Source organism: Callithrix jacchus, chromosome 21 (assembly GCF_049354715.1).
Source record: "Callithrix jacchus isolate 240 chromosome 21, calJac240_pri, whole genome shotgun sequence".
Classification (NCBI taxonomy): domain Eukaryota; kingdom Metazoa; phylum Chordata; class Mammalia; order Primates; family Cebidae; genus Callithrix; species Callithrix jacchus.
The window spans coordinates 48251060-48276959 of record NC_133522.1 but is presented as its reverse complement, the minus strand read 5'-3'; the positions used below and the strand labels follow the sequence as shown (position 1 = coordinate 48276959).

The 25900-nt window shown below is 52.2% G+C and overlaps 1 protein-coding gene across 2 annotated transcripts in view; it reads right to left on the bottom strand.

The window, feature by feature from the left end:
- Nucleotides 1-4745: 4745 nt before the first annotated feature.
- Nucleotides 4746-25900, bottom strand: part of UBASH3A (ubiquitin associated and SH3 domain containing A) — a 50226-nt gene continuing 29071 nt past the window's right edge. The window contains exons 8-14 of one of the 2 annotated variants that reach the window (XM_035282996.3): nt 23868-23967; nt 19104-19226; nt 17254-17346; nt 9551-9695; nt 8739-8845; nt 7728-7837; nt 4746-5361 (exon numbers count right to left, since the gene is read on the bottom strand). In XM_035282996.3, coding sequence (XP_035138887.2) covers nt 5224-5361; nt 7728-7837; nt 8739-8845; nt 9551-9695; nt 17254-17346; nt 19104-19226; nt 23868-23967 — 816 coding nt within the window. In that variant the 3' untranslated portion in view covers nt 4746-5223. The remainder of the gene's footprint in view (nt 5362-7727; nt 7838-8738; nt 8846-9550; nt 9696-17253; nt 17347-19103; nt 19227-23867; nt 23968-25900) is intronic. The other variant, XM_078358615.1, reaches the window with a different exon arrangement.

The following is a 25900-nucleotide window of genomic DNA, read 5'->3' as shown; positions in this document are numbered from 1 at the left end:
AGATGAGTGACAGCAACAACAGGACGAGGCAGACGCGACTGACATGAATTGTGCAGAGGACGCCTGAGCTGGAAGTCAGGGGCAGGAAGGTAGGCTGGCAGCCAGGAGGGCTTCCTGGAGGGGGTGAGATAGAGCTGGGTGGCATGAGGAGCACACAGCTTACCTTTTACTTTTTAACTCTGTGATTGTTTTTATTTTTATTTATTTATTTATTTATTGAGACAGAGTCTCAGTCTGCTGCCCAGACTGGAGTGCAATGGTGTAATCTCGGCTCACTGCAATCTCTGCCTCCCAGGTTCAGGTGATTCTCCTGCCTCAGCCTCCTGAGCAGCTGGGATTATAGGCGCGCACCTCCACGCCTGGCTAATTTTTGCATTTTTAGTAGAGATGGGGTTTCACCATGTTGGCCAGGCTGGTCTTGAACTCCTGACCTCAAGTGATCCACCTGCCTCAGCCTCCCAAAGTGCTGGGATTACAGGCGTGAGCCACCGTGCCTGGCCTGTGATAGTCTTTAAAAGGCAAACTTAAAATTGTTTCAGTTGAATTTATCTATTTTTGCTTCTATAGTTCTGGATTTTGGGTCATGCTTGGAAAGGGCTTCTTCCAGTGAGGTAACATTTCGAAATTCTTACGTGGTGTCTTCTAGTAGTTTCATGATTTATTTTATTTTATTTTTAAATCTTTAAATTTTTTTGATACAAGGAATGAGGGGTGATTTCAACCTTCTTTTCTCCAAATTGGATCCAGTTATCCCAGCATCATTGATTGACTCACCTCCCTTCCCCCACTGCTGTGACGGCCCCTTTTACCATATATACATACGTAACAGCAGGTATACCACGGAGCAGGCACTTACCACAGGTCCTGCACTCAGGTCAAACGGCCTCGATGGTACGTACGTAAGTTGTCCTCTGCAGCCCTTCTGTGCTACATAAGCCCTGGGTCTGGGAATGATGGGTGGGGCGCCACCATGTTCTGGAAGGCCTCTAAGATTTCCAGTATTTTGCTGTTCCTGCGTAAGTGCAGGCGCTTCCCATAGGTTTATATACGGTAATGCCATGTTTATAGGGTTAGGATTAGGGTTGTTCCCCCAACATTGAGGATTACAATTCAACATGAGATTTGGGTGGGGACACAGGTCCAAGCCATATCACTCTCAAACATAGCTTTTTAGGGGGACACAATTCAGCCCATGGCAGTGGGTTTCACCAAGCCCCGTGGGCAATCCAGCCCTAAGTTCCTCCCCAGCCTCTCCCAGGCACCGAGGGGCATCTTGGGATTTGTGGCTGTGTACTCGATGTCGCCATTTCCTTTCCTGCAACCTCAGATCCTTGCAGAATTGTTGAATTTGGGTGGCGGGGTGGGGGGGTGGGGCGGTGCATACAACTCAGCCCATAACATGCACTAATATGAATCACATCTTAAAAAAGCTCAGATTTGGTTCTAGAATAAGAAGGACTTTGGTGGGCAGTTATGATGGCGCTTTCTCCTTCTGAGCACAGCTGTGTTTGCCAGGGGCAGTGCCTGGCTTGGTGGCCCCAGGCCGGTCCCCAAGCTCTTCAGCATCCCAGGCTGCAGCCTAGAGACAGGCACTGGCTTAGGTTTTTGGCTCCTTGGTGGCCCAGCTTGAGGCTGGCTCCACGCCCTTCTCACGACTCTCCAGCTTTCCCAAGAGCCGAGTCTTGGAGGGGAGCCTGAAGCAACAAAGCAGCATCATCATCTCCTCAGCCTCCGGGATGCCAGTAGAGCTCCCTTTCAGGCTTGTTTTTCTCTTTCCTTTTTTTTTTTTGAGATGGAGTCTTGTTCTGTCACCACGCTGGAGTGCAGTGGTGCCATCTCAGCTCACTGCAACCTCCACCTCCTGGGTTCAAGCGATTCCCCTGCCTCAGCCTCCTGAGTAGCTGGGATTACAGGTGTCTGCCACCACGCCCGGCTATTTTTTGTATTTTAGTAGAGACAGGGTTTCACCACGTTGGCCAGGACGGTCTTGATCTCCTAACCTCATGATCCTTCGCCTCTGCCTCCCAAAGTGCTGGGATTGCAGGCCTGAGCCACCGTGCCTGGCCCAGGCTTGTTCTTTTCAGGCACACAGTGAGGAAGTGAAAAAGAGAATGTGAGTGGGGTGTGGATTGGGATGGCCTTGGTGACAGGACGTCCACTTCCAGATGGTGTCGGCAGGGGTCAGACTTGGCTCACACACACCAGGTAGTGGAAAGAGGAGTGATTCTTGTCTTTTCCTTTTTGGGATTTCCTTTTGGTTCATAGAGTCGACAGTTTACACCCAATAATGATAATCCCACCAGGCATGTCCATTTCTGCCCATTTCCAGCCCAGCTCTGTCCCCAAGGCTCAGTCCATACTGTGAACACAACCACAGAACGGGGGTCCTCTGCTGTGGCGGTGGGAGGGGGTCTGGCAGCCAGAATCCAAGACTGTCAGGACCATGCTATTTCATGCACGCTAGACCTGGAGATCTGAGTTTCAAGCCCGTCTAATTCTCCTTGCAAAACCTGTGAGCATCCCAGCAGGATGAGGGGGGAGTTACCCATGTCTGGCTTTGCTCAGGGTAGGAGCCCTGGAAGCTTCACCCCTGAGAAGGTGAATCCAGAGACACGTTACAACCACCCGAATAGGTGCCTGTGATGTCAGTGCCACACCTCGACCGGCATCACTTTAATTCATCGTCATGACTATTGAGCGTGGCGCTGCGGTGTCCAGGAGAGATTTGTTCCCAACCACATGCTTGCTGAGGAGAAAGAACAGCCGCCCAGGTGCCCAGCAGTGGGGCGTTTTCTTTGCAGGATGTATTTCCCGTCTGCCCGCATCCCGGTGAATCCACCGCTTTTCTAGTCAGTACCCGCTGGGATGCATCTAGAGTGATCTCCCTGAAGACCTCACGGTGGTGTGGGCTGGACTCGGAGCAGGCCTGTGAGCGTGGTGCACACTCTGCTTGCTCTCTGCAGCTATGCCAACCTCAAACTTCTTTATGTTCGGACACAGAAAAACTATATCACTAGTGAGATACAACAAGGACCAACAGATGTGACTTTTTCTCAGGAGGTCGTGTTTGATTGACTAAAACTGGGAGAACCTTTTGCTGGGTCTGGCCTCCTGCACGTCCGACTTGACATGGGCTGGTTCCGACGCAGCGCAGGGTGTTAACCATCTTTAGTTCTGCAAGAGTTCCCTTTGTGTTCTGCCCTCCGCTTGCCTGGGTGCTCACGGGGGAGACTGAGGGTGCAGCGTGGGCCCTCCCTGCCCAGCCCCTGCGTTCACTCTATAAAAGGCACTCACAGAGCCACCACCGTAGCCCCAAACTACAGTAGTGAAATAACATCTGCATTGGATCAGGGGTCTGGAAAAGATGCAAGGCCGCAGACTGTCAAGGCACCACGGTGGGATCGCTGCCTGCAGCATGAGCCACTGCACGTGTGGGCTCTGGGAGCAGGAGTGACCCGTGGGCTGGGGCATGAGACTCCCCACCGGGGGGGTCCCGTTCCCTGCGGGACCAGCTTCCTCAGCATCACCATCACGGGCAGACTCCACTTTGCTGGTGGCCCTTCTTCTGGGTCACCGTTAAATCAGGGGAGCCCACTCCTCCCAGTGGCAAAGTCCTCTTCTCACCTCTACATGATCAGAAACAAGAATAGGAGAAGCCAAAAAAGGCCTGCCAGGGGAGCGTCTCAAATCCCTATGCCCGAGGCCCTGTGTGAGCAGCTCCCCTGTGCTTGGAAGGATTGGGGTATGTCATGGCAGGCTATGGGATGACCCCAAAAGATGGTCATGTCCTAATCCCTGGAACCTGGAAATATGGAACGCCATGTGGCAAAAGCGACTTTACAAGTGTGGTGGAGGCTCTTGAGATGAGAATTGATCCTGGGTTATTGGGTGGGCCTAATGTCACCACAAGGGCCCTTGTAGGAGGGAGGCAGGAGGGGCAGGGGCAGGAGGCGATGTGGCTGTTCAGAGACCGAGAGAGCTTGGAGGCTGCTATGCTGCTCTCCTTGAGGAGGGAGGATGCAGGTGGCCTCCAAGAGAGAAAAAGGGCAAGGAAAGGATCCTCCCTGGGGCCTCCAGAAGGAACGTAGCCTGCCGACAAAATCCTACCTCCAGAACTGTAGGGGAAAAGCGTGTGTGTGTGCATGGGAGTGTGTGAGTGCCCGTGTGCATGTGGCTTTGTGTGCATGTGTTTGTGTGCAAGTCTGCATGCATGCATGTGTGTATGCACGTGTTTGTGTGTTTGTGTACCCGTGCATGTGCTCAAAAGTGTGCGTGTGCATGTGTGCACACATGTGTATGTGGATGTGTTTGCATGCGTGTGCATGCACGTGTGTATCCATGCATGGGTGTGCATGCATGTGAGCATGTGTGTTCATGTACATGTGTGTGCCTTTGTGTGTGTGCATGTGTATTTGTGTGCATGTCTGTGTGCCTGCATGCATGTACACATGTACATGTGTGCATGTTTGCATGTGTGTGCGTGTTTTGCATGTGTGTGCATGTTTGCGTGCATGTTTTGCATGTGTGTGCATGTTTGTGTGCGTGTGCATGCATGTGCATATGCATGTGTGTGTACGTGCACTTGTTTGTGTGCATGCATATGTGTGGATGCACATGTGTGTGTGTGTGTGTTAAGTTCGTGTTCTTTCCATGACCACCAGGGTTTTGGTCACTGGTCACAGCAGCAGCAGAGACACAGTAACATGAGTGTTGACGGCACAGAGCAGCAGCCCGGCTTTGATCTGGTAGACGGTTTTCTGGGACCATTTTATTGGCTGTTGCACTTGTTGCAGCCTGTGTGGATCTGGCTAAAGAGTGATGGGGACAGAAAAAGGAAAAACGATTGGGAGCTTAGCGATCAGACCATAGACAATGAGGCGGCCGGATCCTTCGTGTGCCGTGAGTCTTGAGTTCCTGAAGTTAGAGTCCCAGGTGGTTGTTTCCCCAGCTGCAGACACTCGGTGCGCCTGCCACAGGGTGGTGTCCTCACCCAGCCATCTGCCCTGGGCTCCCTGCAGCTGGGCTGGTGGACGACAGGTCCATGGATGGGAGTCACAGAGGTGAAAGCTGGTGGGAAATGTTCTGGAACATAAAAGTGCATCCTGTGCTTCTACAAATCACACTGGGTGAGACTGAGACACCTTGGAAAGAGCGGCGTCTCCCAGCCTCTGCACGTGGTCTCTGCCTCTCCACTCCGAGGTGATGAGAATGTCGCCGTGGCTCTCAGTTGCCTGAGATCCAGTTCCTCCAGTTAAATGCTGCGTTCGCCCCGTGGGTCAGGGTCTTCACTGGTGGGTTGACCAACTCCCATTTTCCTTCCTCTTTATTTTCTTCACAGAAGCACATGCCCAGGGAAGGGATCTAGAACAGAGTTTTAAGTCACTTGTTAATATCTTACAACAAGTCAGTGGGTTTCAGACTAGCTCCAAAGCCAACTGTCAGGCGCTCCTCTGCCTTGGAGGGTCTGCAACTGCCCTGGCTGGCACTGCCACTATCAAACGGCACCAACGCCTACCAGGGCGGTGCCCCATGGGGGATGTCCCCTAACCAGGGGACACTGGATAATTCTGGAGACATTTCTGATTGTCACAACTGAGAATGGAGGTGGTGCCAACACTTAGCAGGTAGAGTTCCTACAAGGGCCCTACACATCCCGTGATGCGTAGAACGGCCCCCACCACAAAGGCGTGCAGGCTGAGGTGGAGACTGCCGTCCACCACTTAAGGAGTGACTCATATTCTCACATTCAACATCACAAAAAGACACAGACATTGAGTTTTCAGACCCAAGAGAAAAGCACCAAGTGAACCTTCACACCTCAATCCCTTCATCTGTGAAGTGGACGTGTGGGAACAGAGCCCTGTGGTGAAGCCTTTTTTGTTTTTGTTTTTGTCTTTTTCTTTTTTTTCTTTCCTTCCTCTTTCTAATGTCTAGAAATTCTTCAGGCAGATGAAATTTACAAAAATGCCAACTGGCGGGGGGGATGCAAGTGAAGCGGGCGTTGACTCTAGGGCGATTCTCTCCTTGTGCTTGTAGGGGCTGAGGTGGGTGGGCGGTGATGGGCTGGCTGGGGAGGGTCCAGTTGCCTCTATTTGGGGGCCCATCATTTGGCAGGTCCCCCTTTGTGTTTCTGATGTGCATGAGTGAGTCCAGCTTGTTTCAGGGTGGGGGCTGTTGGTGTGGTGAATGCTACGTGATCAGTATAAGAAAGTCCAGTGGTTTGGAAGTTCAAGACTGGCAACTAGGGAAGGGGGTGAAGGATCCATGGAGCTGGTGGAGCTTTGGCCACGACGGCTCATGGGTTTGGGGAACTGTAAGTGGCTGGCGTGCGCAGTGCTGCCACCCTGTGGGTTACATGGACCCCCAGGAGCGCCTGGGGCTGGGGGCTTGGTGTGTATATGGGGCTGTAGGAAGGGGTGTGGGGACAGCAGGGATGTGTCAGAGCATGTGTGTGGGAGACCCATTGGCAGAAGCAAGAGCAACGTTTTGGGAGCAGGTGGTGCCGGAGCTGCCCCGACAGTCCTCAGGAAAACCCATGCAGACCTCTACCAGTGTGTTTGGAGGGTGAGCCGTCCTATTCGGACGATGCTCACCTGGTGGCTCAGGAACCCAGAGTGCTTGGGAACATCTGGATCATAACTGGGAAGCACCAGCCTGAAGATGCGACACAGGGGATGCCTGCTTCTACTCAGGTGCGGAGGACAATGGAACAAGAAGGGGGACTTGGGTGTCTGACCCCTAATTGCCAAGTGACAATGACCCATGGCAGGTGTGCTCTGTGTGTGTGTAAGTTCTCACTTACACTAGAGAGCCGAGCCCTCCTGCAGGCACCTGGGTGGCGTCACTGGGCTGGGCCTGGGAGTTGGGCTCCTCTGAAGCCCCCAGACCTCTTGGGGAACTCAGCAACAGCCCCCCCCCCCGCCCACAACTTAGGGCAAACGAGCTGAGGCCAGTGTGGACCTGTGGCACTGCTGTGTAAAGAAACCAGGTCAGGGCCTCAAGCACCTCTGACGCCAGGCATTGGCTATGCTGCGCACCTGGGCACTGACCAATGGCCTAATTAATTTGATAAAAAGGTCCAGACCGTGGTGAGTCCAGCCTTGAGTGGATCTGCACAGAAGGGGCCGGGGCCGGTGGGATTGAGCTCCTGCATTTGCCTGCCTCAGTTCACCCATGGACTTGATGGCACCCTCTCACTTTGCTGGGTGATAGTCAAGGTTGTCCAAGATGCCACGTGTGCATCAACCTCTGTTTGTCATTCGCAAGGCCCTGGCCAGCACCTGAGCACTCTGGCAACTACAGATCAAGCTTATTCTGTGCTGGGTGACTCCAAGAGCAAGAGGACCGAGGGGCTCCTTCTCATCCGTCAGCCGCCCTAGCGCAGGTCCCCAGAGGAGGCCAGGTGAGTCATGCAGTCCTTTCTTCTCTCCTCATCCACACTGCTTACTCCTTTCTGGATTGTCTGTTTTTCTACGAGAGCTGCAAGGGGTGATAGGGTGAGCTGACTGGTAAAACCTCGGCAGGTGACCAGTGATGATGAGGACTGACCTATCCACCGGCCCCACAAGGAAGTCACCGTTTGCACAGGAGCAGGTGGGCACCGTCTCCAGGAGCACGTGGATCCTGGGTCAGCTGGATACTTGTTTTCATCCCAAGAAGGGGTGTGATAACCTGTGTCTTTGGGGTGCTTGACTTTGTGGCTCTAAGAGCCAAGAGTGAGCACGTACCTTTCTCACGAGCTGGGCAAAATCCCCGCACTCCCGAGGCGGCAGCCCCAGCAGTGGCCGAGTGCAGGAATCCAGCGCGGAGCCGTGACTCACAATTAGGATGACACCTGCTGTGGGAAACACGAACGCCTCCAGGTCAAAGCAGGCCCAGAGAGCACCTTTTATAAGACTGGGGTCCCCAAAGTGTTTGGGGCAGAGCTAGCTCAGAGTGCTCCGTACACTTTGGGGACCCCACAGTCTACCCAGAGCGACCCCTGGGCTAGGAGGTAGTGTGGCTGGTAATGGCTTAGTGACGCCTGCATCCCACCCTCGCTCGTGGATTCCTTCGCGTGCAGCAGCTGCCTGCCAGCCTCAGGGAGGCCTAGGAAGTGAACTGAGCTGCCCCCTCTCTGTGGTGGCCGCTGCCTGGGCCCCGTGTGGGATGGGGTACGGTGGCTGCTGCCCGGGCCTGAATGGCCAATTGGTTGTTTTGTTACACGAGCCTACAATGACTCGTGTACAGAACACCTGGAGACCACAGGAGGAGGGGGCTCCCTCAGGTGAGATGCGTGTCCCCGCCAGCTCGGGGGAAGGGGTGGGAAGCCAGTGCTTCTGCGTGCGCTTCATCTGGGACAAAGCAATGCTGGAGGGTCAGGAGACCTGTGTGGTGGGTCAGGAAGGGGGCTCCAAGTAGAAGTTGGTTGTTTCTCCTCTCTGTCTCTTTTGTTTCCCAGGAAACTGACTCGAATCCCTTGGACGCGGGTGGTTTGTGCTGACCCTGCTGGCCTGGGTCCCATCAGCCCATCAGCACTCAGTCCCGGGATGAGGGGTCCCGGGGCCCAGGGTGGCAGGGGGAGCGCGTGTCTATGCACCCGGTTACCGCAGCAGCAGCAATGAGCACTTTGTGGCTGGAGAATGTGGGGGCAGGGGAAGTGAAGGCATTCATAGGTTCAGAAAGTCAGCCAATCGCCGTCTCAGAGAGAATCCCCAAGCCCCAGGGGCTGTCCGTGCCGAGGATGGTGAGGCACTTACTGTCCTGCAGACGCGTGTCGACGATTTGCAGTACACTCGCTGTGCACCTGTCCACGTACTCCTGGTAGCTCTCGGCCGGCCTGAGGGCGGACAGGGGAAACGCAGGCCTGGAAGGAGGAGAGGGAGAGGCTGCTGCCCTGGCCTTTTGGTAGGATCAGGAGACGCGGCTGCAGTTAGCCAGGGAAGGAGAATGTTCTTCTGGGACGGCTCTGCCTCAAGGCTGGGCTCATGGGCAACCGGGAGGCTCTAGTTTTGTGCTGAAAACTGGCAAAGCACTAACAGTCAGTCTCCAGCACATTCTTAGTGAACACCAGGAGGGCTCTGTGATGGCAGAGTCAGACATGGGTGGAGAACAACAAAGACTCTCTTTGACCAAACTCCAGTCCAGCTCCCCTTAACCTTCTCCATGCAGGCTTGACCCTTGGGCTTCTGTGTCTGTTCTTGCAGAGTGAGTTTAGCAAGAACCTGTTACCCTCGGTCTCTGATCAAGTTCCTTGTCCTCTGCCACCCTCAAGTGACATCTGATCACCTTGGCCTGCCTCCAGCAGGAGGCCCTGTTTGTGTCAGTTTAGCAAGAATGACCCGCCTTCTCAGGAGTTTTCCAGCCACCAGCTCCTACCCTGCTCTGTGGCTACAAATCCGCACTTGTCCTTGTATTAGGAGTCGAGCCCCGTCTCCCTCCCCTGCTGCAAACCCCACTGCAGTGGTCCCTCTTGAATAAAGTCTTTCTCACCATTTTAACAGTGTCATGAAATTTTTCCTTAACAAGAACTAGAAAAGCCCCAGTGGCAGAGAACTTTAGAAGAGCACACCTGTAATCAGTGTCGATGTTGAAATGCGCCTCCCTCAGCTCCTCCACGCTCATGAGGGTTGGGCTGGTTTTGCCAGCTTCCCATTTCGTCCATTCAAATATTCCCGGCTCCACTCGTATCTTGATTTTTTTCTCCAGTTTGAGTTCTGGATTCAACAGAATACAAGTGTTTATCATCTTCAACGTCCACGCTGACCTTGCATAAGTTAAGTCTCCTTGTAGATCTCAGACTCATGCACACACTTCTAAATCATGCCTTTAAAACAATGTGATTTTCTTCAGGGCAAACACTGTTCTGTGATTAGGCACAGCCATGGTATTTCTGAGGTGAGAACTGATGAGCCGTGGGAAGGTATCAGAGGAGTGGTGACCCCCTGTGTGCCAGGAAGGGCCAGAGTCTCCTGAGAACTGGTGAGTGTCCCAGGCATCAGGCCCATCCTGGGGCTCACCTGAGCACCCAGCACAGCTCCACCATGAAACCCACCCATGGCCCCATCCTCCAACATGGCGGAGAGGCTGCCAATGAGGACTTGGCCAATCCAATGATCAAAGGTCAAGATGTGACCCATCATGAAGAGAGTTAGCCTCATGCGACACTTTCCTGATAAATGCTTACACGGACTGGGCCAGAGATGAAGAATGGAAGGGGCCATCTTCTAGAACATTCTGACTCCCTGCAACTCACACTTCCCAAGCACTTTATATTTTGATTAAAGAAAGAGCAATAAAGTAAGGCCATCTCTTTTGAGTGGAAATAAAGACCTGAATGTTTTCATTTGGAATGGAGAAGATGGCACTGAACTCAAATGCTGGACATAAAATCAGTTCCTCAAAGGTGTTTTAAGTCCATGGAATGAGTTCTTTCATCAAGCATGCTTAGAAAAGAGAGTCAAAGCAAGTTAATCAGGCCCCCGAGTCCTCCCCAAATAACTGGGTCCCCGAGTCCTCCCTCATCAACCAGGCTCCTGAGTCCTCCCCCATCAACCAGGCCCCTGAGTCCTCCCCAAATAACTGGGTCCCCGAGTCCTCCCTCATCAACCAGTCTCCTGAGTCCTCCCCGATAAACCAGACTGGAGTCCTACCTCATCAACCAGACCCCCAAGTCCTCCTCCATCAACCAGGCCCCCGAGTGTTCCTTCATCAGCCAGACCCCCAAGTCCTCTTCCATCAGCCAGGCCCCTGAGTCCTCCTCCATCAACCAGACCCCCGAGTCCTCCTCCATCAACCAGGCTCCTGAGTCCTCCTCCATCAACCAGGCTCCTGAGTCCTCCCCATCAACCAGACCCCCAAGTCCTCCTCCATCAACCAGACCCCCGAGTCCTCCTCCATCAACCAGATGCCCAAGTCCTCCCCATGAACCAGATCCCCAAGTCCTCCTCCATCAACCAGACCCCTGAGTCCTCCCCCATCAACCAGACCCCCAAGTCCTCCTCCATCAACCAGAACCCCGAGTCCTTCTTCATCAACCAGGCCCCCGAGTCCTCCTCCATCAACCAGACCCCCGAGTCCCCCTCCATCAACCAGACCCCCAAATCCTCCTCTGTCAACCAGCTCCTGAGTCCTCCTCCATCAACCAGACCCCCAAGTCCTCCTCCATCAACCAGACCCCCGAGTCCTCCTCCATCAACCAGATGCCCAAGTCCTCCTCCATCAACCAGGCCCCCGAGTCCTCCTCCATCAACCAGATGCCCAAGTCCTCCCCATGAACCAGATCCCCAAGTCCTCCTCCATCAACCAGACCCCTGAGTCCTCCCTCATCAACCAGACCCCCAAGTCCTCCTCCATCAACCAGACCCCCGAGTCCTTCTTCATCAACCAGGCCCCCGATTCCTCCCTCATCAACCAGACCCCCGAGTCCTCCTCTGTCAACCAGCTCCTAAGTCCTCCTCCATCAACCAGACCCCCAAGTCCTCCTCCATCAACCAGACCCCCGAGTCCTCCTTCATCAACCAGACCTCCAAGTCCCCCCCATCAACCAGACCCCCCCGTCCTCCCTCATCAACCAGGCCCCCGAGTCCTCCTCTGTCAACCAGACCCCCGAGTCCTCCTCCATCAACCAGCTCCTCTGAGTCCTCCTTCATCAACCAGACCCCCAAGTCCCCCCCATCAACCAGACCCCCGAGTCCTCCTCAATCAACCAGACCCCTGAGTCCTCCCCATCAATCAGGCCCCCGAGTCCTCCCCATCAACCAGGCCTCTGAGTCCTCCCCCAACAACCAGGCCCCCGAGTCCTCCCCCATCAACCAGGCCCCCGATTCCCCCCCATCAACCAGGCCCCCGAGTCCTCCCCCATCAACCAGGCCCCCAAGTCCTCCCCCATCAACCAGGCCCCCGAGTCCTCCCCCATCAACCAGGCCCCCGAGTCCTCCCTATCAACCAGGCCCGAGTCCCCCCCATTAACCAGACCTCTGAGTCCTCCCCCAACAACCAGGCTCCTGAGTCCTCCCTGATTAACAAGGCCCCAAATCCTCCCCCAAGCCTGTGAAGGGCTCATTTCCATTTGAATAAATCAGATGAAGAAACAGCATGAGAGCCCCCCAAACGGTGTGGCCATGGGTCTCCTTCTTTTGAGGATCTCTTGCAGGCCAGTGCTCTGTGGCCGTGGCTGTGGGAGACGTGCCATCTGGACACTGGACATTGAATTAAATGAAATTGAGCGCCTTGGCATCTCAGACATGAATAGTAGGTCGATCATGCCTTGTGGAGAAGCCTGGGTGGCCTGTTTTTCTGAATTGACATAGGATTTACAAACCTATGCCCTTTGAACAGCATCATCGTCACCATCATCATCATCATCCACACATAAAAAATCACTGAGAGATCACGTTAAAGGCTTTGGCATTATTGCTGGCAAAAGGCATTTTTAAAAGCTTTTTACTTTATATGCAAGTGACCCAAATAATAGAAGTCAAAAAATCCACCAAAAATGGGATTAAGTATGTTAATGAGAACCATGAATGATGACAAGAGAGATAAAATTATGAAGAAGGCACTGGGTGCGGTGGCTCACGCCTGTAATCTCAGCACTTTGGGAGGCCGAGGCGGGTGGATCACAAGGTCAAGAGATCGAGACCATCCTGGTCAACATGGTGAAACCCCATCTCTACTAAAAATACAAAAATTAGCCGGGCATGGTGGCGCACACCTGTAATGCCAGCTACTCGGGAGGCTGAGGAAGAAGGATCGCTTGAACTCAGGGGGTGGAGGTTGCGGTGAGCTGAGATCGCTCCACTGCACTCCAGCCTGGTGACAGAGCAAGACTTCATCTCAAAGGGAAAACTGACCCCCCAGCAAAAAAAGAAAAAAAATTGTGAAGAATGTTTTTGGTCAGTCGTATTCTTTTATTACAAAGGCTGGCCAAGAGATCTCCTTTTTATTCGTCATTGCTATCGTGGTGAGAGAGATTGGGTAAGGAAAGGAAGATCAAGGCCTTCACTGGAAAAGATCGTCGTAGGCTGAGGCAGTAAAAGGCCAGTGAGAGGAGGCCGTTGTTGCTGGCCCTGAGGACGCAGGTGACCCGGGGACTCTCCCACAGCAGAAACCAGAGTGCTTCTGAAACCCACTGGAAGAGCAGCAGCAGCTGAGGAAGTTTCGAACAAAATGCGCTCAGTGAGTGGTGGGTGCAAAGACCGGGGTGGAGGAGGAGAGGGGAAACTGAGGCACAGGCCTGTTGCCTCTTGTCATATATTTCTGTGTGTTTCTTGCTTGGTTCACGTCTTATTGTTATAACTGTTTGGTTAATTAGGTTAATTATAAACACATTGATCTTGAACAACCAGGGATGGAATTGCCACATACCAGTTCTGCTTTATTCCACCACAGTTATGAAGAGCCGCCCTCACGCTGAAGGGTCCCAGATGCTCGGAGACCCCGCCCCTTCACACTTCTGGTCTTGCTATCCTTGTCCCTCCCAAAGGGCAGAGCTGGAGAGGCCTTGTCCCATTTACCGTCCTTCCTGAAAACACGAAGGCGGGAGCTGCTGCTGTGGGCACCGAAACAGGGAGAGGCTGACATTGCAGGACCCTGTCTCCTGGGCTGGGCTCGTGGCTCTGAAGGAGCAGTAGGGTCGCAGTTTCCTCCTCTGCAGTCTGTGACTCGGCCTCGAGTGAAACCCCAACGGGTGTGTGTATGCGTGTGGTATGTGGTGTGTGTGTGTGTGTGTGCATGTGTGTGGTGTGTGGTGTGTGTGTGTGGTGTGTGATGTGTGGTATGGTGTGTATGTGGTGTGGTGTGTGTAGTGTGTGTGATGTGTGAGGTGTCTGTGTTGTGTGTGTATATTGTGTGTGTGGTGTGTGTGTACGTGTGTAGTGTGTGTGGTGTGGCATGTGCCATGTGTATGTGTGTGGTGTGTGTATGGTGTGTGTGTGTTGTGTGTGGCGTGTGTGGTGTATGTGGTGTGTGTTTGGTGTGTGTTGCGTTGTGTGTGGTGTGGTGTGTTTGGTGAGTGTGGCATGTAGTGTGTGGTGTGTGTGGTGCGTGTTGTTTGTGTTGTGTGGTGTGGGGGTATGTGTGTGTAGTGTGTGTGCATGTGTGTGGTGTGTGATGTGTGGTGTGTGTATGTGTGTGGTGTGAGATGTGTGTTGTGTGTATGTGTGTGGTGTGTGTATGTGTGGTGTGTGTGTGGTGTGTGTATGGTGTATGTGGTGTGTATGTGTGTGGTGTGTGTGTGATGTGTGTGGTATGTGTGATGTGTGGTGTATATGACTGTGTGTATGTGTGTGGTGTATGTATATGTGTGTGGTGTGTGTGGTGTATGTGGTGTGTATGGTGTGTGTGGCTCTGTGTATGTGTGTGGTATGTGATGTGTGTGGTTGTGCGGTGTGTGGTGTGTGGTGTGTGTGGTGTGTGGTATGTGTGATGTGTGGTGTATATGACTGTGTGTATGTGTGTGGTGTATGTATATGTGTGTGGTGTGTGTGGTGTATGTGGTGTGTGCGGCATGTGTGGCTCTGTGTATGTGTGTGGTGTGTGTGGTATGTGTGATGTGTGGTGTATATGACTGTGTAAGTGTGTGGTATATGTATATGTGTGTGGTGTGTATGGTGTATGTGGTGTGTAGTGTGCGTGGCTGTGTATGTGTGTGGTGTGTGGTGTGTGACGTGTATGTGTGTGGTTGTGTGGTGTGTAGTGTGTGGTGTGTAGCGTGTGGTGTGTGGTGTGGATGTGTGTGGTTGTGTGGTGTGTAGTGTGTGGTGGGCGTGTGGTGTGTGTGGTGTGTGATGTGTATGTGTGTGGTTGTGTGGTGTGTAGTGTGTGGTGGGCGTGTGGTGTGTGTGGTGTGTGATGTGTATGTGTGTGGTTGTGTGGTGTGTGGTGTGTGGTGTGTAGCATGTGGTGTGTGTGGTGTGTGACGTGTATGTGTGTGGTTGTGTGGTGTGTAGTGTGTGGTGGGCGTGTGGTGTGTGTGGTGTGTGATGTGTATGTGTGTGGTTGTGTGGTGTGTAGTGTGTGGTGGGCGTGTGGTGTGTGTGGTGTGTGATGTGTATGTGTGTGGTGTGTGATGTGTATGTGTGTGGTTGTGTGGTGTGTAGTGTGTGGTGGGCGTGTGGTGTGTGTGGTGTGTGATGTGTATATGTGTGGTGTGTGATGTGTATGTGTGTGGTTGTGTGGTGTGTAGTGTGTGGTGGGCGTGTGGTGTGTGGTGTGTGACGTGTATGTGTGTGGTTGTGTGGTGTGTACTGTGTGGTGGGCGTGTGGTGTGTGTGGTGTGTGGTATGTGTGTCTGCATGCGTGAGATGTGAGTGAGGACTGTGAGGAGCCTTCTTGCCCTCGGGGTGGAGCCGCCTCTCTCCTGGGGCCACACTGCCTCATGCATTTGGGGACGCGTGGGTCCTTTCGTGGTTTGGTCAAAGAAGCTGAGACTGTTCTTTGATTATCATCTGGCTCATTGAGAGCCCAGAGGGGCAGTGTAATTAACATGGGAACCTCCAAGTCCAGGTGAGATAAATCTGCATTTCTGTCTTAGTGACCTGAGATGCCTGCAGGGGCTGGGGTCTCACGCCACAGCTGGGTGGGAAACGAAAGGATGAAGCTGCAAGACTGAGGTGGATAGAAAGCGCCTTGACGGTTAAGTGCATGGAAGGTGGGTCGTGGGCGCTCCATGCTGATAAAATGGACTTCTGAGCCTCACGGAACTCGGACTGCATTATGGGATGGAAAGTTCACGAGAGCAGAGGACAAGAATGAGGAGCCCGTGGCTCCGTGGGTGGAGCCAGTCTGGCTGGGCCAGGGCTTCCTTCGCACCTGGACTGGAAGGTGCTCTGACAGAGCCTCACTGGCGGGGTAGAGGGGATCTGAGGACATGGGAGCCGGCAGTGCGCATGTGTGTCGGGGGGTCCACTGCTGTCTCAACCACTCCTCCCGTAAAGGTCCCGGCCCCGTGTGGCGCCAGCTCTGACATGGCCCCACGTGCAAGTCCTGGCAAGACCACGGTCAGCGGGACGGCCCCTCTCCCGCAGGACACGCCTTCCTCCCGCCTTGAGCGCCCATTCTTTCCACCTGGGGCTTGTCACTCCAGCCACGGCAGCCCCTCCATGGTGCAGTGCCAAACTCTGCTGCCTCCAAGCAGCCCCTCCTGGACCTTGACCCTCAGATCACCTTTCTCCTGCCCTTCACCTCCCCTGTGCTCGGCCTCCCAGCTGACCCAGCTGAAAGTCTATGGGCACGGTCACCCCCTCACTACACCCTCAAGTCTCCCTGTCCACCGTACTCACAGCTCAACGCACCCGTAGCTGCGTCCCACTCTCTACCCACTCCCTGTCTATGCTGGAAGAGACCCCCCAGCCCGGCCTACACATCCCCATTTAAACTCATGCTCACGAACTGTGGGTGGGCTCTAATGCTGCCCGGTGGTCAGCCTGCATCTCCCAGCCCAGGTCCCAGCCCCCTCTCGCTGACAGCCATTCATACCTTCAGTGCACCGCAAATTCCCATGCTCCCTGTCCCCACTTTCCACTGTGACCTGACTTCCTAGGTCTCTGAGAAAGTCAAGGCAAGCTCTGTCCCTCACATTTGCCCACCTGCTGCCTCTGCGTCTGTGTGCTCTGCCCTCTCCCCATCACCATGGAAGTGACATGCCCTCTCATGTCACCTGTGCTCCTGGCCACAGCTAGTTCCTGCCTGAGGACTGAGATCTCATCCCTCTTCCCAAAGAGGAGCAGGACGGGCTCCGGCTGAGGGCAGAGTCCAGACCTCTGGGACAGGCTGCCCTCCTCCGGGCAGGACCTTTCTTCTTCCTGAAGGTGGAAGCTGCAGAAGGGTCTGCCCAGGGCTTCCTGACACACATCAGCCCTCGAGGATGCTGGACAGCTCCACTGGCCAAGTGCATTGCCCTGGGAAGGATCACGCATTTCTGACTTAAAAGGAACCATAGCAGTTCCCAGCTCTCAAGGCTTTTGCATGCCCCTTTCCAGGTTTATTTTTAAAGGCCTTGCTGACAGAGGCCGAAGAGAAACAGTGTAAGGACAGGCCCTGGCACTCGGCTGCACCAGCCCCTATGGGTCTGATGGTCCTGGCATTCCAGACACGCTCACGGACTCAGTGTGCCTGCCAACATCCTCGGAGGGCTGGCTCGTACCTGTCTGATGACTTTGGTGTGGGCATGCATTGCCATCATCCAAATCCAGCTCCACTCCCTTCCCATCCCCTTGGAGAAGAGCCACGAGGTCAAGGGAGTAGGAGAGGCTCCCTGAGGTTTTCACTGACCTTCCAGGATGAGTTTGGCCGTCTGCACACAGCGGAGGGCTGGGGAGGCAAACACAGAGCTGATTCTGATACCGCTGTCCAGTAGCGCATCCCCTGGAAAACAGTGAAAAAGGCAGAAAATGACCCTTCCTAATTCTAGGGAATCTCTGACCGCAGATGAGCCATGTGCTCCCTGTGGTAGGCGGGGTCCTCAAAGGGCCCCGGGTTTCCACGCTCTGGTGTACACACCCTGCATAGCCCCCAAGTAGAGGCAGAACCTGTGACCAGGAGGATTTGTTGCTCCTGGGATGGTTACCTTCCATGGCAGAAGGGCGGGGATCCAAGGTGGGACTGATCAAGTTGGTGAGCCCATTAAAAACTATGATTATCTATAGTCAGTCATGGAAAAAAGTCAGAGGAACGTGAAGTGACAAGGATTCAGCAAAACATTCTCCATTGCTGGCTGCGAAGATGGAGGGGACCGCATGGCAAGGAATGTGGGCAGCCTCTTGGGCTGGGAGCAGCCCCTATCTAACAGCCAGCAAGGAACAGACCTCAGTCCTCCCACTGCAAGGATCTGAATTTGGTCAACAGCAGAATGAGTCTGGAAGGAGACTTGAGCTCCCTGTGGACACTCAGCCCAGCAGAGACCTTGGATTCAGGCTTTAAGATCCTGAGCAGAGAAGCAGCCCTGTGGGCCTGGGCTTCGAATCTGCATCACTGCGAGCTCAGAAATGGGTGGGTGGGGGGGTCTCACATCTGTGATCATTAGAGAAAACTCAAGACCCACTGAGGCTCGTGGAAGGACAAGCCTGTACACCACCTCTCCCCCTGTAATATTAAAGCCCTGCTCTCAGGGAAATATTGGGGGAGTCCCTATAGCACAAAAATTGCACAGCCCCAAAGCTGGTGAGTGAAGTTTTGGTGGAGGCACTTATGGGTTGAACTGTGTCCCCTCCCCTGAAAAACATGTTAGAGGCTTCAACCCGGTGCCTTAGAATGTGACTCATTTGGAAACAAGATTTTTACAGTGATAAGTTAAAACAAGGGTGGGCACCTCAATCAATTACACTAGGGTGGGCTCTAACCCAGCATGACAGTGTCCTTGGGGAAGGGGATGTCTGTGCACAGAGACGTGCACAGAAGGGGAGAGGAAGACGGAAGAAGACGTCGCCTACAAGCCAGGGACAGAGGCCTGAGACCACCATCTCCTCCCGACTCAGCATCCTGGGACCGCACACTGGGAGCCTGGAATCAGCTGTCGGGGAGTGCAGTATTGCAACACTGCATGCAGCAGGTGCTGTAACTCGGACTTCTCACCCTGCCCAGAGCTGGTGGGTAAACATTCTGAGCACACCTCTGGGTGGGGGCCCCGGAGAGCGCTAACCATTGGTGTGACTTGCTTCTCTGGATTCTGCTTTCTGAATTTAGGAATGACTCAATGAACTCAACGGTCTCTTCTGTTTGAAAAACTCAGTCACATAGAAGCAGAACCCCAGACACAAAACAAAAGCCCCAAATGACAGATTTTGAAATAAAACCAGTGGAGGATGTGGTTTTCCATTTTTGAAGTGAGCTCCTGGGTTCATACAGTGGTTGTTGATTTTTCCTTCCCTCTCTCCTTCTTTTGAGGCCTTTCGTTCATTCCTGAATCATCCCTTCCTAGATCAAACCTCTGCACTGTCACTTTCTTGCTGTGTGACCCTGGGCAAGTCGCTTAAACTCTCTGTGCCCCAGCCTCCTCAGCAGAGTGGGGACAAAGCTAATGCTGTGTCAAGGAGAAGGCAGCGAGGGTACAGGCTGGATGCCTGTTAGCCATGGTCATCGCTGCTGTTATTGTTACCCTTCCTACTGACAGCCTTCAAACATACCTGCAATTCTGGACTGGAAAATGCCGCACGATGATAATGGGGGATCATTTTCAAAGTCTTTGATCCCACGACTCCGTCTGGGCAGACTGCAAGGGAAGTTCAGGTCTGGCCTGTAGTACTTCCCTGAAGTAGAAATAAGCGTCAGACGCACAGTTTCATCAAAACTGAGTGCAGATTCGTTCCACAAAACTCCCAAGACCAAGACACGCTCTAACGTCAAGGTTATTGAAATTACTGTCGCTCTGTTGTTTCCAAATGTGCTCTGCAACATGGCCTCAAATTGAGAAGAAAGTGCTGCTCGGCTGTGCACACAGCATTTTCTCAAATGCAGAAAACTTAGGTTTCAGCCCCATGAACCATGCGAACCTCTTTGTCCTCCCAAAACCCCCCATGAAGGTTCACTCTTGGCCACGCAGAGTGGCTCATGCCTATAATCCCAGCACTTTGGGAGGCTGAGGAAGGTCGATCACCTGAGGTCAGGAGTTTGAGACCAGCCTGAACAACACGTTTCTTCCAATATGGAGAAACCCTGTCTCTACTAAAAATACACAATTAGCTGGGTGTGGTGGCACATGTGTGCAATCTTGGGAGGCTGAGGCAGGAGAATCGCTTGAACTCAGGAGGCGGGGGTTTTGGTGAGCTGAGGTCGCACCACTGCACTCCAGCCTGGGCAACAGAGCCAAACTCTGCCTCAAAAAAAAAGAAAAAAAGAAAAGAAAAGATTTACTCTTACATTTTTCTGGTAAAGAACGTGATAAAGTGTCGCCAGGACTGATTTAGCATAACTTGCTAAGAATCTGAAGTTGGCATCAATGATCCATGCCCCTTGCTTTAAAGGTATTCTTCTTGCTCAGGGGACACAGTGCTCTAGCTGGAGATGCCCTGCATTGTGCATTCTTTCGTCAGTTGCTTGAAGCCAGGCTGGAAGCCAGCTGGGCTCCCTGGGGCTCTCTTCCAGCAAAGGCTGCCTGGTGCCAGGGTTCACTGGGAGTTTGACCTTGAGTTCTAAGACCTGATGGTCTGGTGGCAAATTCTGGTGCCACCATCTCCTCACTGTGTGACTTTATCTCTCTTATCAGTAAAAATCAGGGAAAGGGTAGAGATTGCAAGGAGCCAGTGAGGTAACATTCATAGCCCAGCCTCTGACTCAGAGTGAGTGGCCAATGAGTGGGGGTGCTGGTCTCAGGTCAGAATGACTGATTATCCTCACGCGGGATATCAGGACACACCACACCCTCAGTGCACTCTGCTTTGCCTTCACATCCTCCAGAGGGACCCCAAACCTCCTGGCTACTGGTAGGTTCCAGCAGCTGCACTGACCTTCCGAGACCTTCTCTGCCATATCTGGCAGGTCCTGCCCTTTGCACCCCAGAATATGCCAGGCTTCTTCATCCTGGCCCACAACCTTGCACAAACCCAGCGAGGGGCAGTGGGAGGCAGCAGGGGTCAGTGGGGGGCAGCGGCTATTTTTCATGCCAGTTTTTTAGGTTCCATGTAGGAGTTTCCTGAAGACTCCCTCCCTGGGATTTCCGTGGGCAGAGATTCATTGGAACCCTGCATTTTAGAGGTGTTTATTCAATGCCAGTGTTAGCTGTTGGGAAAGGTAGTTTTAAAATCTTTTTTTCAGGGAGAAAGTCCATCAATTTTATTGTATTCTCAAAGGCATCTGTGATCCCCACAAAATGTCAAGACGTTCCATTTAGGTATTTTGCTTGTCATTGACACTTCTGTGATCACTCTGGGGCAGAGGGCAGAACTCAGGAGAGGACGAGGATGTGGGGCAAGGTCAGGTCTCAATGGGAGCAGAGTCTGTGTGGAATATGGGGTGAGGTGAGGGGCCCTGTGAGGGTGTGGGTGCCTGGGCCAAAAGTGAACTGCAGGGAGAGGCCAGTAGAGCCCCCCCAAATCTCTCTTGTGTCCCCTGAGGTCACCTTGGGGGAGAATGTGGCTATACCTCATTGTGATTTATTAAACCCTGCAATATACAGAATTCGGACAAACTAGATGTCATTCTTCACTTTATTGAGGGTCTCTCTACCTTGGAAAAAGATCCACCAGGAGTTTCCTTTCAGCTGGGGATTTACAGTGTCTTTAAAATATTCTCCCTTCTAAGTGACTTGATCTTTTGTTCAGATGACCAGGTGTTTTTTTCTTTTTCTAGGAAGTCCAATAACTATTTTTGGTGTTGATTGTTTTGTATTGATTCTCCCCACCATAGACATGGTGTGTCAGTTCAATCTATAGCTTCAATAATTGTTTTATTGCAAGAAAGTTTCTTATATGTTTGTTAATGCATCCTGATAGCCACCTATTGTCTTGTTGTTTCTTCCTTAAGCTCTTGTACCTTTACTTGATCTTGTTTTATAGAGGTGACCATATTATTAGCTCTGTGAGTTATTGGAAATATGTTTGATCATGATGTTATCTACTCAGAATCTTTTCTGGTGTGTGATTGTTATCTGCCAATGGTTTTCCCTACTCAGTTCCCACTTTCTTGGGTCTGCTGGACTCCTGGAGGGGGATCCCAAAAGGGTTTGGTTAACCTAGCAACTGTGAATAGATTTTGTCACTATGTTCAATGCTTTAATTTATGTAATGGGTCATGGCTTAGAAATTGTGACACTACAGCCTTCCTATTACGAAGAGATGAGCATTGACGTGGACATTGGTCATCAGTACAGAGGTTGGCTAGTGGGTATGTGTATTTTTAAGCTCTGTTCTTACTTCGTGCATTCAGAAGAGCAAAGCTGGGGTGCACAAGAGGCATGTTTAAGAATAAGCCCATCTGTTAAGCAGCATAGCCAAAAATTATAGCAGTTAAGATTAGGTTGCAGAGGTTCAGAGATGAGACTGAGAGGTACAGCATGTGCCAGCATTGGTGGGGTTCAGAGACTACAGGTCAGGGTGCATTCACTAACCAAATGCCATACATGTGCTGCTGGGATGAAAAGACCAGCCAAACATTCACACTAGCGGACCTGCTTCCTGTTGAGAGCCATTCCTCCATCACCTACAAGTGGTTAGTTGAGGTACAAGTTTCTTTTTTTTTTTTTGAGGTGGAGTCTCACACTGTTGCCCAGCCTGGAGTGCAATGGTGCAATCTTGGCCTACTGCAACCTCCACCTCCCTGTTTCATGTGATTCTCCTGCCTCAGCCTCCCGAGTAGCTGGGATTACAGGTGCACACCACCACATCTGGCTAGTTTTTTGTATTTTTAGTAGAGACGGGGTTTCACTATGTTGGCCAGACTATTCTTGAACTCCTGACCTTGCCATCTGCCTGCCTCCGCCTCCCAAAGTGCTGGGATTACAGGCGTGAGCCATTGAACCTGGCAGAGGTAAGAGTCTTTTTTTTTTTTTTTTTTTGAGATGGAGTCTTTGTCGCCAGGCTGGAGTGCAGTGGTGCGATCTCAGCTCACTGCAACTTCTGCATCCTGGGTTCAAATGATTCTCCTGCCTCAGCCTCCCAGGTAGCTGGGATCACAGGTATGCACCACCACACCCAGCTAATTTTTGTATTTTTAGTAGAGCCTCCCAGGTAGCTGGGATCACAGGCATGCACCACCACACCCAGCTAATTTTTGTATTTTTAGTAGAAACGGGGTTTTGCCACGTTGGCCAGGATGGTGTTGATCTCCTGACCTCTTGATCCTCCCACCTGGGCCTTCCAAAGTGCTGGGATTATGGGTGTGAGCCACTGTGCCTGGCCTGAGGTAAGATTCTTACAGACAACACTCACACTTAAATGTATACATAGAACATCCCCGGACGAACATGCAGCAGGCATGTTTTCCACATATACACAAGGTCATTCCACATATACACAAGGTCATTATACACAATATACACAAGGTCATTCCACATACACACAAGGTCATTCCACATATACATAAGGTCATTATACACAATATACACAAGGTTATTCCACATATACACAGGTCATTATACACAATATACACAAGGTCATTCCACATACACACAAGGTCATTCCACATATACACGAGGTCATTATACACAATATACACAAGGTCATTTCACATATACACAAGGTCATTATACACAATATACACAAGGTCATTTCACATACACACAAGGTCATTCCACATATACACAAGGCCATTATACACAATATACACAAGGTCATTTCACATATACACAAGGTCATTATACACAATATACACAAGGTCATTTCACATATACACAAGGCCATTATACACAATATACACAAGGTCATTCCACATACACACAAGGTCATTCCACATATACACGAGGTCATTATACACAATATACACAAGGTCATTCCACATACACACAAGGTCATTCCACATGTACATAAGGTCATTATACACAATATACACAAGGTCATTCCACATATACACAAGGTCATTATACACAATATACACAAGGTCATTCCACATACACACAAGGTCATTCCACATATACATAAGGTCATTATACACAATATACACAAGGTCATTCCACATATACACAAGGTCATTATACACAATATACACAAGGTCATTTCACATATACACAGGGTCATTCCACATACACACAAGGTCATTCCACATATACACAAGGTCATTATACACAATATACACAATATACACAAGGTCATTCCACATATACACAAGGTCATTCCACAATATACACAAGGTCATTCCACAGAAGGTGCCTCAGGAGATCTGGTGTCACCTAAGGACGTTCAGTCTCATTTGTCAGATCCAAAGTGTTTTGTCCACAGACCCGCCCGAGTGTGACCTACCGTCAGGAGTGGAGCATTGCTGCAGCCATGACTTCCCGAAGATCTGATCCACCCTCTCCCCGTGGCGAACCACCAGCACGCTCTTCCTTGCAACTGTGGCCTGGGGGGTGGGGCAGGAAACAAGGCATATGCAGTTTAACGTCCAACTCGCCAGACTTGCGCCAAGACCTTGTGCAGCTCTCTTGGTCACCTAGCAGCTGGGAGGGAATCTCCTCCTCCGTCATTTAATAGCTCAGCCCATTTTGCCAAAATCATGAAAATGAAACAGGACATGAAATTGGCAATCTCTTCAATTTCTTCCAGAGTTTTATTTTCTGGGCATTCTAACATCAAGGAAATGAAAGGAGACACAATTGGCCCCTACCATGGCACATCTGTTTTTCCACTTTTCTGTCTTTTTTAAGTCCTTATCCTTCCCATAGAGACTTCTTAGGACATTACCCCTATTGATATTATAATATGACCATTATAATGTAGATTATCTATCTATATATCTAGTGTCCTCTCTCGTTGGCACACTTCTGAGGAGCCCTCCAGGACTACCCTGGTGTTGGCACGTTAAGGGGCAGGCCTTTTATGGCTCCCAGGTGTGAATTCCGCTTCTGAGCACTCAGGGGAGAAGCCCTCATCCATCCCCTTGCTGTTCTCCCATAGCTGGTCATTCTCTGCTTGGTTAAGCGCTAGAGGAAAACAGTACTTTATACTTTCTTTACGTCTTCTTGGCATGAGAGTGGCCTTGGCCGTGGGCAGCAGCTTCACGCTGGGGAGAGCAGCTCTCTGGCACCTTCCTCTCTGGCCTCAGGTAGCCGAGGGTGGTCTTGGAGCCCTGCAGTCACAGGCCTCATGCCCCTCTGTTTCTGAAGAGCCTGTGCTTTGGGGAAGTAGCTCAAGGGTCATGCTTAGAGCAGTGACACTGCTACTCTTTGGAAGGGGCCTCTCTGTGTGGGATGATGTTGGGGGGCTCTGTCCTCAGGGGGCTGGGCCGCCCTTCTCCCCATGCTGTTCAGGGCTGAGTGGAGGGGCTGGCCTTGAGGGGAACCCACTGCAAATGAAATGGACTGAGTGAATGAGAGCCAAGGATGGCCCCTGGCACCAGAGAGCAGAGTGCTGGGGGCTGAGCCAGCTGGAGGCCACCAGGACAGCTGTGTGGAGCTTAACCCTGTGCCAGGACCCTGGAGGGAGACACCAGGCTCAGTGGCTTCCCTGGAGGGCACTATTGTGCTAGCTGACATCAGCCCTGCACCTACACCCCAGCCCCAGAATCAGGTCCAGGCTTTCCAGGGGGTTCCATTTCAGAGAAAGGGGGGACACCTGCAGCAACACAGCCCCAGTGGTGTTGCCTGTTGGCACCCGGGACTCGAGCATCAGCCTCCCTGTAGCATAGCGCCACAGGAGGGAGTATGTCACATGCTGGGACATGAAGCTGCAGTCCACAGGGTACCTGAGTCCAGGATCCCAGGGTCCCTGCTTTAGGGAGTGGCCAAAGGATGAACATGGAAAGATGAGTCATCAACAGAGAGGGTGCGGGCAGAGTGAGCAGAGCCGGCCACAGGAGGTGGGCTGCGGGGCTTTCTGGGGACCAAATCCTGCCTGGGGCCAGGGCGACCAGGGACAGACAGGGTGGGGAGGACTCCAGGGCAGGAGGCAGCTCAGGCAGGTGCAATTCCTATCCTGTTCCCTCTTGGCCACACAGCTCTCTCTGGGCTAAAATGAGAGGGTGACTCATGTGTGTTTTGCCACTGAGCAGGGTAAGGAAGAAAGGTGAGGAGAGGTGAGACAAGGTTTGCCTTGTCAGCGCAAACCCTCATGCACCAGCCCCAGCATTGCCCTGATTCCCCCAAATTCCTAGAGAGGAAAATGCAAATGCCTTTAACATCCAAACACCCCCCGGAGGAAGGGACTCATTTTCCACCAGGCCAGTGCTGCTGATCATCCCTATCTGGACTTACTTCTGTGAATAGTGATCCAGTCTCAAGGGTCTGCACTAACTGGCCACTGTCCCTGGCAAGAGTGGTCCCCAGTGGTGTCCCTGC